The following is a 16,713-nucleotide window of genomic DNA, read 5'->3' as shown; positions in this document are numbered from 1 at the left end:
AAGGTCCTCAGGAAGTATTGTGGGATGTCCTTCTGTATGCTGTGAATATGTGCTGTTCTCACTGGTTGATAAATTAAGCTCTTTTGGCCTATGACAAGGCAGGATAGATCCAGGCAGGAAATCCAAACAAAGAAATAGGGGAAAAGAAGATAGAGTCTACGGGATGCCAGCTAATTGCCAAGAAAGCAAATGAGGTAATGCCACAGCCACATGGCAACACACAGATTAATAGAAATGTGATATGGGATTCCCCTCTGTATGCTGTAAATATATTTTATTATTATTGGTTAATAAAGAATCTGCTTTAGGACTATGGCAGGGCAGAATAAAGCCAGGCGGGAAATCCAGAGATAGAGGGAGAAAGTAGGCAGAGTCAAAGAGACACCATGTAACTGCTGAAGGAGAAAGACACTAGCCACCAGTCAGAACCTTGTTGGTAGACCACAACCTTGTGGTGATTCATAGATTAAAAGAAATGGGGTAATTTAAGATGTAAGAGTTAGTTAGAAATATGCATAAGCTATTGGTCAAACAGTGTTGCAATTAATATAGTTTCTGGTTATTATTTGAATTTAGGTGGCCAGGAAATGAACAAGCAGTCTCCACCTACAAAAATGGGTTAATTTAGATATCAGAGCTAGCTAGTAATAAGCCTGAGCCATTGGCCAAACATTTATAATTAATATTAAGTCTCTGAGTGATTATTTAGAAATGGCTACAGGGCGAGACAGAATGGAAAAGTCTCTAGTTACAAGAAAGAAACCTGTTATCACACAATTTATCAGCTCACATAGGGTCACATGTTGGAGCAGAGGTGAGTACTGCTGCTGATGGGATCCTGTCCTGGTAAGAATTAGCTGGGACTATCTAGGCAGACCAGGACTGGGACTCTACTTATAGAGGTAGTATTGTTCCCTGCTTCTGCTTCTGTACCGTTTGTTTCTTCATATCTCCATTTTGACTATTTGGATAAAATTTGTGGCTCCTCACATTTCCTTCATGGCAGATTGTCACAAGTAGCCCTCCTCACTCCCATGTTTCTTAGCAATATGACTGCGCCTCAACACATTCATGACTGAGTCTAGGTTTTAGGTTGGGTTCACTGTTTTTGGGTGTGTATGGTGGAAAGTACTTGCTTATGTCTTTGAAACTAAGGCTACAGAGAAGCATGGGTAAGCATGGCCAGAAACACTCTGGATTTGTTATGTGCTTGATTTTTAAATTAAGTTTTGGTTGTTGCATGCTCACAAACCTTTTATGGTTGCCATTTTTTTTGTGTGTGACACTTACATTCAGTTATGTGACCCCAGGTGAAGTTGTGACTCATTGCTTACGAAGCTGGGCTTTAGAGCATCAAGTCTTTATGACTTAGTTGAATCTAAAAGAAGTAGATCAACCATCAGTCAGTCCACAAAATGTGTGAGAGAGCTAGTATGAATTATTTTGAGCCAGGGTTTTGGGTGAGTCATATAGAAGAGACTAGTAAAAACTTCCTCCTCTTCCTGTCCTCCAGTGTGCTAGTTTGAGTGTGAATGAACCCATAGGTTCATATGTTTGAATACTTGGTTGTTTCCAGTTAGTGGAACTGTCTGGGAAGGATTAGGAGGCGTGGCCTTGTTGGAAGAGGTGTGGCTTTGTTGGAGGAGCTGTGATACTAGATGTGAGCATTTGAGGTTTCAAAAGCCATACTTGGCCCAGTCTCATTCTTTTTCCCGCATCTGGCCTGCTGATTAGAATGTAAGTTCTCAGTGCTCCCCCAGCACCTCCATGCCTGCCTGCCTATCTGTCTCCACATTCCCTGCCATGATGGTCATGGACTACGCCTCTGAAACTATAAGCAAGTCCCTAGTTAAATGCTTTCTTTTATAAGTTGCCTTGATCATAGTGTCTCTTTATAGCAATGGGACAGTAACTAAGACACAAGTTCATCCTTCTTTATCTAAATGATTCTAACTTATCTTCTGTGTTTCTGCTTACAGATCAGTTTTCTGAGGCTCGCATGCTGTCTCTTACTTCTGGACTGGGTCGAATGTCTGTCCTAGGTGCTGTCGGAGAACCCTGTCTTATGGAATGAGCTCTGCCTGACTGATGTTATCTGCAGTCAGAAGTTCCATGGTTGCCTCAGAATTCTTTAGGGCAGCTTGTCCTACTCAGACCTACTCAGATCAAACTGCTAGAATGGTACACGGGGCTTTGCAAATGGCCCCTGACACCAGGAACATTCCCAATGCTCTTGTACTAGCTGTCAATACGCCTCATACATTCTAGCCTAAATAATGTCACTTTTACATAACTAACATATATATACATTCTTGTGATCCAAGGTACAAGAATTCACTTGGTCTTGTTTCCACCTTGATCGTGGAGCCCAGACAGTAAGAGTGCTCCTCCCAGTGCTCCCCCCAGTGCTTTGCACTGCATTCTTGACTCTTAGGTTTCACAATAGCACGGTGCCGAGTCTCTCAATCTCTGACCCGACAGCTCTGAAACACCTAGACCATCTTCTCCCAGTCTTGCCACTTGCCCTTCTAATTACCTCATCTTTTCTTCTCTTCCAGCTAAAACCTGAGCCTTCCAAAGACAGAAACTGGGAAGGTTGGACACTACTGAAATCTCTAGTTCCTTACACAATGCCCCACACTGGATAGGATGAAGATATATTTGTTTAATTTCAAAGGATTAGAAATAGCTGTTATGTATTATAGACATAATATGGGGCATATACTGTGTTGCCTGCTAAATCTTATTTTTTGAAGTTAGGGCATGACTGTTGTTAGTTTACGCAGAGGAAACAGATAACCAGGATGAGAAGCAGAGGTAGCTTGTTTATATCACATAGTTGGCAAATGGAATGTTAAGACCTGAAGTCCACGTGTGAGGAAACAACGTCTCCTCTTTCTGGCAATCTTTATGTGCCAGTCAGGGCAGGTTAGGCTGTGCCATAGTAAAAAACAGTCCTGTAGTCATCGTGGCTTACAAAACAAGGGTTTATTTTTTTCATGTCATATATTCGTCATGAATAAACGGGGTTCTCTTTTCATTGTGGTCATAGTACCTGGGTGTGTAGAACAAACACCGTTTGAGGTTTATTAGTCACCTTGCCAGAGTGATAAGGGAACAGGAAGCTTTAGGGGGCCTTGGCTCTGCAATGGAATGTTCTATCTTGGAAGTGGTACACACTTTTTCAGTTCATAATTCCTTGGCCAGAAATTTTCAGTGAGTTGTGTAATGCCTACCACAGCTTTGATCAATGGTTGAAAAATTAAATATGTTATTGTCTGCTATGTGAAGTATTGCCAAAGTTCTGGAAGGAGTGGGAAGCCTGAGAATATGAGGATTTCTTATTGCCAGGGATTGTCACATTTGGAATATGGATGGCAATGGAGCTCACCCAATGGTTACCAAAAGACACATTTCCTATCAGAGTGGCTTTGGGCAGCAAAGTAGTTAGGCAATGTTAGAATCTGGGACCAGGATGACTTACAAACTATATAAAACTCAGTTTAGAAGGTCACCTTGGATTTTACTACCCTACCCCAGTTCCTGCTCCTGAGAAGCAGTAATGGCCAGTAAAGCAAGGGTTACTCAACTTGAGTAGTTGGTTTCTCCCCAAGTATGGCCTCTCAGACGCAAGCAGAGAGGCTGCATTGTCCTTTTATAACGAACAGACTCACTTCATTGTGATTCTATATGAGCCTGAGTCACAACAATGGCACAAAGAGGTCGCTTGAAAAAAATTAATAAAAAAAGGCTGATCACTCTCTAAAACGAAAATAAATACTGCCACCCTGAGCACACCGACTATCTGTTCAATAGCAGAATTTATAGTGATGCGATTCTCAGTATACTGAATCGAAATTCATACCTGTGATATAGTCATACAGTAGATGATATCAAGCAATCCAGAATATAGTTAGCGTCTCATCTCTCAAACAGGTACAGCATTGCTCACTCCTTCAGAGATGCATGTTACCACCAGACTTTGAGGACTTTCAAAGGCATGTGGGCTTCATCTAGTTTGGATTTACTTAGTCTGAAAAGCTTCTTAGTATAGGGGATGAATTTCTACTTCTTGTCTTCTGGAATACTCTCTAGCATACAGACTTCATTATCTTCTCATTTGTGAGGAGGAGATCATCCCACTTGTAGAGATGGACTTTCTCCCTTCAAACTTGTACTCCCTGTGTCTGCTCCAGCCAGTTGAGCAGGCCCTGACCAACTAATTCTGCAGCTTGTCTCCTGTCATAACTCAGTCTGAGTAAATCTTCCTGGGCCTTTTGGTTATGGGTCTGTACGTATCTGGTCTTCTCAGAAGACTGACATTCTACTCCAGACATTGCAAACACCATCCCCCTAGTGACTCTGTGTTAGATTCTCTAACGGATCAGTTGCTAAAGAATGGTGCTCACAGCAGCCACCCGAGGTTTTTCTTGACTCTGGGGATCTCTGATCTCCTTTAATGTATTTTTTTCTTTCTAAGTGTGGAATAGTTTAATCTCTATCACATTTCACCCCATTATTTGTATCCCATCTTTCCACCTTGTCAAGGTATGTTTGAAAGGTTTTTGTCATCCTGAACATTAGATCATTCCTCTCAAGCATGTGCTGCTATTAAACAAGGTGTTAGTGTCTTTACTCAAGGTGTTGATAGAACTATCGGAAATGGGGAACAGACACAGGACCCTCTCCATCTCCCTCAGGTTCCAAATTACATTTTCTGAGAGACAACTTGCTGCTTAAAACCAGACTCATAAAAATCTAGAACATCATTTAGGTAGTAGATGATAAGAAGTAGACACAACTTGTTCTGAGGGATTTTCTACTTTGTGAGCCTTTGCTAATTGCTGGGTGTCTGACATCTGGCTAAGGACTCAGGATTGCAGGAGCATTCGTGGTACATTTCTGAGGCAACCAGACCAAGTTCTCACGTTTGTTCCCACTCCCATTCTGAAGCTCACACTGTCCTTGATGAGGCCTCTCTCTTCTTCCATCCTTCACAAGTGTCTTCCTCAAAGGCTCAGTGGGAGCCACATTATTTATTTAGATCTGTCTTCTCCTTTTATGGGCTCACTTACCCATTAGCAGTTGACCTAGTAAAGAAACAACTGACTAGCATGGGTCTCTAGGGTTGCCTAGCCTTTGGAGTGCAAGAGATATGTGTCGGGAGCCCAACTCATCTTTTCAGATGTGTATCTATCTGGAAAATGCAAATAGCTTATTTTTCACTGAACTATATGCTAGGCTCAAAGGGAAATTTAGAATTACTTCCCCGAGTCCTGCCTGTACTGATGACATAGTTAAAGATTACTAGCTCGAAAGGTAGTGAAAAAGCAGGGTCCCCAGCCACCCATACGGCCTTTGTTTTGACACTCTGACTTTTTTGCTTCTAGCGCAGAATTGTGTTTTCCTGTACCAGGTTGCATCCCCACTGTTCCTAAGGGTGCAGGTGTTACCAGGCAGCAGAGCCTAGGCCACGGATCAAACATCATGCTTTTCCTACACCACCTTTCCATGGATTAACTCTGTCTCTTTAAGTCAGGAGCTCTCAACTGGTGGTGATTTTGCCATCCTGGGGACCTATGGTAGTGTCTGGAGCCCTTCCTGATTATCAGTGTAATGAATGATTGTTCTGTCCCTTTAAGAGAGAAGCCATGCCCACTCCCTTCCTGTTTGCAGCCTCAGAGCCCAATTTTCCTTCTTCCTGTCCCCTCTCTCGGAGAGACTGCCCCCCTCTCTTTCTGACCCCCTTCCCCCCTTTTTCCTTCCCCTCTATAATCCACCTAATAAATGTCTAACCTAACTTTACTCTGTATGGTATATTTATCCGTCCGTGCCCGCCCCCCTCCCCGGCCCTAGTCACATGGAGACCTGCCGTGGTCTTGTGCCGGCTGCTTCAGGCAGCTAACCTATCTGCATGATATACCTATCTGTCTGCCCCTTGCCCACCCGCTGCCCACATGGCTAGTTGCCAGGGACGCCTAGGGGACCAGCCACCTTTGGAGACCTGCTGTGTGGTGCGCCCGGCCCCGCTGCCCCCTGCCTGTCAGGCAGCTTGCAAATCCATAACACAGTGTCTAAGGGTGCAATTGTATCTCGTGAGTGGGGCTGGTGAGGCTGCAGAGGTCTAGGGTTGTGTTGGGAGGAATTTAAGAGTCTTATAAATACAGCATATAACCAGATGGCAGGCCCATAGCCAGCATCCAACAGCGGTAATACTTTCATTATCTGTGTTTCAGGCCATGTGATGGATAAGCCCTCTCTCAGATGTTACGAGATTAATAGTAAAAGGGTAGTTCATTTACTCAACAAATATTCTCTAAGCATTTGTTTTATGTTGGATTGGGTACTATTGATAAACTATTATTTTTTTAATGCCCACAATCTTTATCCTCAGGGAACTAACAACTCGGAAGCAGATGTGTGAGTTTTCCATGATGGAGACTCTGAGAGGTTAAATCACAAAGCGTTAGCACAAGACGACCAAGATGTTTTTTTCACAGGCAGGTCTGCATTCAAGTCTAACCAGCTCTGCCAGATTCTTAGGCCTGCATTCTTTTTAGTCCCTTCTTGTCAGATCTCTGACTAAAGCAAAGGAAAGCAAAGCAAAGCAAGCAAGCAAGCAAGCAAGCAAGCAAAAACCCCCAACAAAAGACAAAGCTGCAAACCGGGTGAGGATTGACATCATCCCTGGGTTGACCTTACTGTGTGTCACCACCATGTGCTATGCCAATGCCATTCCTTCTGATTCTTTTCTCATGATCATTAGTTCAGCAATCATTCATTCAGCATTGCTCCTGTCTTGGATCTCATCGATCAGTGAGGATGAGAGCCAGTTTCTGATGGGCCCACTTCTAACGAGATAGGGCACAATCAGGGTGTCATGACTTCAAGCCGCTTTCCCGCACATCAGATGAGTAGCCCTCAGTCTCATGTGTGAGAGGAGATAATAATGACATCTTGTTTCATGGGGTTGTTGTGACGTTTACTCATCATGTTCATGGATACAACATTAGATATGTCACAAAATTTGCCTTCTTGTTTTATAAAATCATAAGATCTTTCAAATGCAGAAAACTACTAGAAGCTACCCACAAGTACAATGTAGTTAAACCTACATTTGTATAGCATGCCAGCATGTTATTTTTGGGGCACAAGGGATTAAAGGGTAGCTACTTAGTTATTTGCACACACTGTATAAAACTCTAAGGCTTGGCAGCCAATACATTGCAGCTCTCATTTTTGTTCCAATTCCACCTTTGCTGTCAATCACCCTTTCTACTGACCTGGAGTATGTTGTAGCCTTTCCTTCGTGGGTTCTACACTGGCCTGGTAGCCTGTCTCACTGAGCAACAGGATGGACGTTCCTGGTTCTATAGAAGGGTCTTTCCCATTTCAGGTATGTTATAGAAAACTCAATGCTTGTTAAGTTGGTCTATCTTAGCCTTGTCTTCCCCATCAGTTCCAGCTGTCTGTCTTTCCCCTCTTCATTTCTATGTTTCCTGTCCCAGAGACAACAGCACACCCCTCAAGAACTGTCTTCATGTCTCCCTGCCTGGTTCCAAGTGTGGTTCTGCTACTTGTCCTCCAGGTGGCAGTGGGCAGCTATTTTACATATCTGTGCCTGGTTTTTTCATCTCTGAAGGGAGATAATAATCTCAACACCTTCCTAAAACTGTGTTGAAAGTCAAGGGGGTTAATACAGCTGAAGTGCTTAAAATGGAGTCTGTGTAGGTGAGATTCTATATAAATGTCCATTATCGCTTTCATTACAGGGTCAGTTCAGTTCCTCAAGCTGTGACCTTGCAACCATATTTTAATTAATGCTCTCTGACTGATATAACCAAGTCTCCATAATGAAACTAATTTTTTTTTAATAAGAAGTGTGAGATGTTTTCTCTCTCAAGTGAAGGCTCTTTCTTTAGAACCCAGGAAAGCCCCAAAGAAGCTTCCAGTGGTGCTGGCCTTTTATTCTCAGTCTACCCAGTAGTTTTGGGAGTCTTATAATGAAATAGTAAAATGAGAGACCCTGTTGACTTGACTCTACTTGTCTCAAGCGTGCTAGTAATGAACCAGTCTGCCTCCATCTTAGGCTTGAAAACTATGTTATAGTAAAGACAAACTAGGCTCATTCCTGTTTATGATTAAATCTGTTTCTCAAAGATTGGGCTATGCCCCTCCTATAACCTTAATTACAAACAGCTCTGCACTGTCTGTTCCAGGAAATGACAACCGTGCCATTGTTCCAAAAGGTTCTTATGGTCACCTGTGACTACTTTATGAGCACCTTGCTATCATGCCTTTGTTTCAAAACTTGTAATACCAGCTTGCAACCCTACTTTTGTTTCAAAAGGTTGTTATGACTCTCTTGCTATGACTGCCTTGTTTTGACCACCTTGCTATGTTCTGTTCCTGTAACCCTGCCTATTTTGCTTGTCAAATTTCCCATTTGGAAACCTCCTACCCCTGAACTATAAAAACCTTGTCTTCCTCACATCTAAAGCTGACCTCTTGAACTCTTCCTTAGGGGGAGGCAGCCTGTGCACACAAATAAAAAGGCTTGTTTAAATTAATTGATTACTTTAATTAATTTGGCCATGATGATTTTGGTCGGTGATCTTTCTTCTCCCATCTTTGGGATTAATAGTAGGTCACCTTGTTAAAGAAAGATTAGGTTGTGTTTTCCAGAGAACTTTGTTTAGCTCACATTGGTTGAGGCCTTGTGTTTTGGGTCTGCATTTGTGATTGACAGGCAACCTTCTGACATCACAGGGCCCCAGACTCCACCCACAGGTCACACTATCAGGGCTGTTTTCAGAGCATATATTCTATGAGGAGCTATAAAGATAGTGTTTACATATGCAGGCTACTGATCCCTTCACCCTCTTTACCTCTCTGATCACCTCCCTCCATGCCTCAGAATACCCTGTTTCCTTATCTTATGAAAACCCCTAATCTTATCTTGGGGAGGTGCGCATGACTTCAGAAGCTCCTTTTCCTCATGAAAAGGCTGCCTTGTGAGTGAATTCAGTTTTGAAAAACTTGTGGTAATATGGGATTCCCCTCTGTATGCTGTGAATACCATTAGTTAAAGAAACTGTCTTGGGTCTGTGCAGGGAATAGAGGTAGGCGGGAAAAACTAAAGAGAATGCTGGGAGGAAGAATGCTGGGAGAAGCCATGGAGCCACTGCTGGAGACAGACATGCTGAAACTTTGCTGGTAGGCCACGACTTCATGGGGATGCACAGATTAATGAAGATGGGTTAAATTAAGATGTAAGAGTTAGTAAATAAGAAACTAGAGCTAATGGGCCAAGCAGTGATTTAAATAATACAGTTTCTGTGTGATTATTTTGGGGCTAAGCAGCCGGGAACTAACTAGCACCCTCCTTACAACATTTGGCTTCCCGAATTGGCATACTGCACAGTGGGGAGAGTGGCCTTGTGGAAATAGTATCCCCAGTGCTCACTGGACAGTCTCTATGTTACCATTGTGAACTGAAGTGCCCCCCGCAAAGCCATAACTGTGTCAAATATTTTAAAGGCTGGTTGGCTGATGAGAACTTTGGGACTGGGGCAGTTGGAATGTTGCAGATCCAGAGCCAAGCTGTCACCTCCAGTCCTCTTAATCCATTCCTTGCCCACCTAACTTGTTTTCACTCAGGTCAAAGTTCCGAATTCTTTCACCATCCTCAAAGCTAAGAACATCATCAGATAAAACATACAACACAGAAGCTCCCTGCCTTGCTGTGACCACCAACATGTCTCACCAATGTGTCTGAAAAGTGCTTTGATGTATGGCATGTCCTGTGACTATAGAAGCTCGTGTAACCATTTCCACGCTGGGGCGTGTTATTTGGGGCAATCTGAGCCAGGTTCCCTGGCCATGGTCATACCTATGTGGCTCAGGATAAGTGATCTTTTATCCCCCTTGAGACGTGGGCAGTGCTTCATGCTGACACTGGCATCTACTTCATGGCAGACATCCTCACAGGAAAGAAGAAAGTTTGTGGATTTCGTGTAAAACACTAAAATTACTCGTGAGCAACAGCACCTGCCTTTTCATCTAGATAACTCCCATTTCTTATATGGAAGGGAGGACAAGGGTGGTTATAAATGCAGTCACATGTAGGGGATGAGTCCTCTACTTCATGTTCTTATAATCTGCAAATGACGTTAGAGACATTTCTTAGGAGTGATTCATAGGGAAGAAGCTAAATTAGCTGTTGTGCATAGACAGAGGCCTTTAATATCCCAACGAATGAATTTTAAAGAGCGAATCTGGGAGCTGGTAATTGCATCTTTCTTTGTACTAGGTGCCATATAATGCTGGTTCCATTTCAGGTACTGCCTGCGATGCCCTCCACGCTGATCACAGTGCATATCACAGGTGTAATTAGCAGCCTCCCTGTTTCACATGAGCAACACCCCAAAGAGGATTTTGTAGCACTCCTGTGAGCCACTGTCAGCCACCACCTAGGTTTCCTGGTACAGGGATGCCCCGGGTTGACCTCACTGAGAGAGTTCTGGAGTTAAAAATGCAAATTCACACTTACTACCGCGGAAGACTTGCGACAGGTGTATTCTGCACACAGCGCGCGTACCCGAAGAACCAAAGACTTACCTATAACTTTTCCAAGGAAGAGGGACTTGGGAGAATTGAAGAGCGTGTCAGAGGAGCCGGGCAGATGGTAACTCACGGCGGGATAATGGTCGAGCTGCGGGGAGAACATGGCACACACTGTTAGAATGTCACTGTCCCGGGAGTGATGATGTCACTCTTTGAACCCTAGCTTCTGGAAATGATTTCAACAGCTCAGGATCTGATGTCCAGCCTAAGGAAACGAAGGCTGTCTCTTCCTTTGAGCCGAGTGATTTGCTGGCTAGATTAGGATTCACCCTCATTTTTCTAGCCATCAACCTGTTGGATTCCATCTCTAGTGCTGACCTCGGAGTTACACCTCTCTAGTCACGTTTCCGAAAGGATTCTCTCTCTGAACTGTTAACCCCACTTTTTGACGCAATCTGCTTACAAAGAAGTGTAGACCTCAGAAGCACCCGCTCCCACCCACGGGGCAGTTCAGTATGGCCACACTGCTTTTCACAGGAGACGAAATTTTCTGCCCCAGTTAGGATCCCTAGAGGTGGCTGCAGCGGCCACCAGCTGCTGTTGGTGAAGGGCACATGCCCTCTAGCAGAATTTCTTCTTCCCAAGTGGAAGGGAGGAGTGTCCTCAAAAGTGTCTGCTGGAGCAATGCATATTTCTGGTCGCATTCCCCACGTGCAAGGGCAAACAATGGAGTCACAGCGGCACAGACCATGGCTCAGGCCTGTGTTGACGTCTTACTCTGGCCTATCTTCTAATGACAAGTATGGCCTTCTTGCGATTCCCCAGCTTGGAACTCTTAGAATTTTCTAGGCTTTTTGGTGACACACTCATTCTTTAGAAGAGAGTTCTATACCAGCGCAGGGTGGTGGGACAGTTGTGGGTCACAAGGGAGCAGGTTGCCCCTGTCTCCCCCTCTCCCCCTTCCCAGTGTGGTGTTCCTGGGGTCTGCACCACACTGAATCTTGGTTAGCCCCATTGACAAATGACCACTCCGATGAACGATCGTTACCACTTGTCTGGATCCTTCCTAGCAGCTCAGAGATCATTAACAATTAGAGTTAAGTGTTAGAGTCTACGTTATCTCCAGAACGTCTGAGAATCTGACTTCAGAAAAGTGGGACTGTTAAATTTTTGTACGTTGAAAAAAATGTACGGAAATATACCACTAACAAACATTTATTCTACCCAGAGAAGTTTTGCCTGTTTTAAGTCTGCTAAAAAGGCCTTGGGATCCAGCCACCCTGGTTCTACTAATAAATATCAGCGGCCTGCTTTGGCGCCCTCTGATGGCACTCATGGGTAACTGCAGCATACCTTTGTTAAAATCAGTATCTACAAAAACCGCCAAGGTTAACTATACCACGCTACTATACTCTGCCTCAAAATGTTTTGCGTTTTTAAAAGCCAGGATTTTAAAAATTAATTCTTTTAAGTTGGTATACATAGTAATTGGTTTCCTGGGAGCACTCAATATTCTTTATAGTGTAATATATTTTGCTAATGCACTTAAAATGGCTAAAATAATATATATATATATATATCCATCACAGAAAGATAATAACATAGTCTTTCAGGAAAAATACCACCTTGTGATAATTAATGCTAATTATATTCTTTCATTTGTTTAAAAATTGGGTAGAAACCAACTAAAACTGTTTTATTTGATGTACACGGGGGTTTGGCCTGCATGTATGACTGTGTCCCATGTGCATTCAGTGCCCACAGAGACCAGAGGAGCACATCAGATCCTCTAAGGCTGGAGTTACAGAGGGTTATGAGCTGCCATGTGGGTGCTGGAATTGAATCAGTGAGTTCAAGACCTGCCTGGACTACAGTGTGAAAGCCTGTCCCAAAGCAAAGCAAATAGAATAAAAACAAAAAAGCGAAGCAACAACAATAAAATGGAACAGAAATCTAAAGGCGATGCTAACTCATTCTAATCCATATTGCCTGCTCAGTGAGGAAAGTGCTTTATTACAATTAAAATTCAGCAAATGCCGCTCCTTAACAGTCACGGGGTTACGCTGGAAGGCGGCAGGAGGAAAGTCTTTAGTGAAGAAGGGATGCTGGAAGAGAAGAGAAGGCAAGCCACTTCTCCCACCAGGGGTGAGCATCCTCCTGCCTCATACTCCTGCGCTCTCACCCTCCTGTGTGCTTCGTGGCTGATAAGGAAGCTGTAGGTAGACGGGTCCATAAGAACTGTGAGGAGGAGGAGGAGTTGCTGCGAGCCGGACAGAAAGGGAACAAACAGCTCCCAGAGGGAGAGCCGAGGGTCTGTCATCAGGTTGCCACAGAGACCAATCTGGAATGACCTCAGAGCAGACCTGAACACAGCAAGAGGAACACGGAAGATGTGGGGAGATTATTTTGAACTCTCCACTCAGACCTCGGGGAATCGCTAAAGCAAGCAGCGGGAGTGATGTAGGGAAGGGCTGAGAAATGTAGGCAACTTCTAGAAACTGAACAAGGGGAAGGAACCGGTTCTCCTGTCAGACATGGGAAGAAACAGGCCACTGTGACTTTCAGAAGGAACTCAAGTACAGCACCCATCAGATGTAAGGATGCAGGGGTGCGTCCGGTCAGAAGGTGGCGCCTTTGAGCCCTTGACGTCAGCCGTTCACACTGATGCCAGAGGACCTGCAGACCGCAAGAAAAACTATCTGTGTGGCTTTAAGTCTCTAAATTTGTGCTCTTACGTGTGTTGTTACAGTGTAGTAGGAAGTTGATACAATAGCAGGGAGGACCTTGTGCAACCCCAAACCGGAGAGAAAGTTCTCTTTCTCCAAGCAGTGTATTTAGTAACAGCTCTGTCCCAGACAGCATACTCCCCAGGTCCGGGTGGAGATCCTAAGTTTTACGTCTAGCACCCAGCATTTGGAAACCTCCGTATCTGTCCTCCCTCGCACATGCTTTTTCAGTTTTGGGGTGCCTATATCTTTTCCTTTCCCTTTAGCATAAAAAGAGACTTCTTTTTATGTTTACACCCTATGTTTAGCGGGTCACGTGGATTCTATTTCTCCTTTGGACTCACTCAGACTGCTGGGCCTTTTTTTGACAAGGTGTGATAAATCTGGTTTTGTCTGGGAGAAAACCCGGGTCTAGAGGTCCTTGCTGGGGATGGGGTGCTGTGGCACTAACAGAAAAAAACCAAAAAACAAAACAGCAGTTGTTGAACAGTTTTGGTGACCGAGGCTTTATGCCAGGCTCTTCATAGATGATTTTATTTAATATAAAATATTTTTATTTAATATAAAAATATTTACTTCCCTGGCATTAGTTTTAAATGTCTAGTGTTGCTAAGAGGGGTGGGATCGACCTTCTTAGTCTGCTAATGATCACAGAGACAGCCTGACCAGCCACAGGCACTGTCTTAGGGTTTCTAGTGCTGCGGCAAAATAGTATGTGCTTCGAGAGGAGAGGGCTTATTTCAGCTTATGTGTCCATCGTCAAAGGCAGTCACGGCAGGAACCTGGAGGCAGGAGCTGCTGCAGAGGCCTGGACGAGTCTGCTTAGTGACTTGCTTCTTGTGGTTTGCTTCTCATGGCTTGCTCCTCCTCCTTCCTTGTAGCACCAACATCATCAGCTCAGGGATGGCACTCCCCACAGTAAGTTGGCCCCTCCCACATCAATCAAATATCCCACAGGCTTGTATACAGATCAATCTGTTAGAGAAATTTTTTCAGTTGAGGTTCCCTTTTCCCAAATGGCTATCGCCTGGGTCACGTTGACGTAAAACTAGCTAGCGTAGGTCCAGTCTCCTCAACTGCCTGCCTTGCCCTGACAATTGGGAAATGGACTCAGTGTCACCTGCATTTTAAATATTTACATTCAAAAGAGAATATGCCTCGAACCAGATAAGGCCAGATAAAGCTAAACCTGAAAAGCCGAGGAAATGACGTATCTTTGTGTTGGAAGTGCCAGGTGGTCGCCCCTTCTCAAATGAACCCTGGTGCATCGGCCACGGGTAAGTGTAATAATTTCAAGGTAATTTCTTTGAGGTCCAAGTGAGCTATTTTGCTGAACATTAAGCTGGTGGTCATTTTCCTGGCAGTTAAGAGGCGCTAAGAGATTGTGTAATAGAGTCTCATTAAAATTAAAGACTGTGACTCCATGTGCCCCAGGACAACCTTAAGGGGACACTAATTTGTTCAACATTTACCATTAAGCCACTGAAAGCATACTGATGCTGGCCTGGCCTCGTGTTCTACACAGGGCTGCAAAGCTTTGACGTCCTGCAGGTATTAGTGTGGGGTTTCAGCTCATTTCCACCTTTAAGCCGCAGTTTGCATTGGCAGAGTTTGAAGGGAATTCAAGTCAGCCTGTTTGTGTTAGGGGGCTGGAGACGAGAAGCTGGGGGAGGGCGGCCCCGGGGAGGAAACAGGCAGACATCATGGACTACTCCTGGCAGCGAGGGGACCAGGTACCCCCTCCTGAGATGTGACGAGGGCCCAGTTCTGCTGCAGACCCTGCCTCTGCCATAAAGAAGTGTTACTAAAGTCTGAGATTTCTTATCCTTCTCCTGACGCCTAATTTTAAGTGATACTCAGAATTAAATTAGAGATGTTGAATGCAGAACATAGTCTTCTCATTCACTTTCTTATTTAGTTGAGGCAGGACCTAACTTATCTCAGGTTGACCTTGAACTCCTTCCTCTGTCTAGTGCCTAGTTTACGGGAGCGCTGGGTATTACACCCCTGTGTTCTAGGCAAGCACTCTACCAACTGAGCAACATCCCCAGCCCAGAACAAACCACTTTGATGAATGCTTTTGATTCTAGGTTGAACCTAAATACTGAACATAGGGGTGTGGAGGCTCCCCAAAATGAGTCTATTCCGCCTTGTCGGAAGGTCGGTGAGTCTGTGCTTGCTCAAAGTTGTTGACAGCAACTATGGCTACACACGCTGACCTAGGATGTGATTACTTGGTGTTTTGGACGTTAAGTTGGCCCGTGGAGGTAGACTTCACCCTGAGCAAAGGTCAGAGAATTCAAGTATACTTTTGCTCCTTCTTTTGAAATAGGAGGTTTGACCTAGGGAGTGGCTGCCTTTAGGATACTCGGTCTAGGGTGGGTTCACTGCCTAAACAACAGAATGCTTTTCTCAAGAACTAATGACCTGATGTCTCAAAGTATTGAAGCAAAGTATTGACTGTTCTGGTTGTCCTTTGTATCATGTTAAAGCAGTCTTTTGCCTTCTTTCCCCTTTTGTATGGGGTATGAAAATGTATGGAAAATTAAACATGGGCAGACTCAGAAGTCAGAAGTCAGAATTCAGCATTCAGTATTGGCCGAGTTACCATCCTATGTCTCTGTGATTCTATCTGTGTTCCTCCTACCTAACATTTCTAATCCCACATCCCTACCCTGGTGCATATGAATCCTCCATGTCTTGGAACCCGGTAAAAGTCACCCAAAAAGGTAGTCTGTGACAAATGGCAGCCCATGGGGGCAAGGACAAGTTGGGTAGGAACTCATTATCAGTTCACATGATATACATCTGTCCATCCTTTCCAACCACAAACTCCTGTAGACGTCAAGGAAGACAGTGGTTGTGGAGTGAAGGCTACTGCTTCCCTTCCCATCTTAACCCATAGTCTACCAGGGGCAGCCGATAGAGGCATCCACAGGTCTGGGGACATCCACAAGGGAAAGTAGGGGAGAGCCAAACTTACCACAGTGTCAATATCGAATTCACCTGTGACTTTCTGACACCTATGACTCTAGAACCAACCTGTCTTCCTTAATGGAGAAGACGCAGGATGGCCACTAATGGGAAGGGAAGAGAGAATGTGGACTTGTTCATGGTTCTCCCACCAGTTATGGGGATACGGCCCTAGTTTCTTCTCCCCTGGAGCCCAGGACTCCTTGAGGCCAAGGAACATGCCCCATTTATCTGATATAGCACACGTGCTGATTAAGTGTTGATCCCTGGGTTGGGCAGGCGGAGAAGAAGCAGTCCTCACTGGTGGAGCCCTTGAGACGTCAACAGACCTCCAGGCTCTTGTGTCTTTTTCTTTTTCTGTCAATCTCTGATCCATGGGGAATGGGCCTGTGACTTGATGGGTGTTCATATAAGCTTTATTGAAAGAATCACTGGCTGAACCATACTG

The 16,713-nt window shown here is 44.4% G+C and overlaps 1 protein-coding gene across 1 annotated transcript in view; it reads right to left on the bottom strand.

Annotated features, from left to right (window-relative positions):
- The window catches only part of Cntnap2 (contactin associated protein 2), a 2,060,022-nt gene that overhangs the window by 115,173 nt on the left and 1,928,136 nt on the right, over positions 1–16,713 (bottom strand). Inside the window, exon 21 of the mRNA XM_085683653.2 lies at positions 10,621–10,714. Within this exon, the coding sequence (XP_085539779.1) occupies positions 10,621–10,714 (94 nt within the window). The remainder of the gene's footprint in view (positions 1–10,620; positions 10,715–16,713) is intronic.

This window comes from Myodes glareolus, chromosome 25 (genome assembly GCF_982192425.1).
Source record: "Myodes glareolus chromosome 25, mMyoGla1.1, whole genome shotgun sequence".
NCBI classification, from domain to species: Eukaryota; Metazoa; Chordata; class Mammalia; order Rodentia; family Cricetidae; genus Myodes; species Myodes glareolus.
Note: the sequence above shows the minus strand (reverse complement) of the source record. Positions and strands in the feature narration are given on the sequence as shown.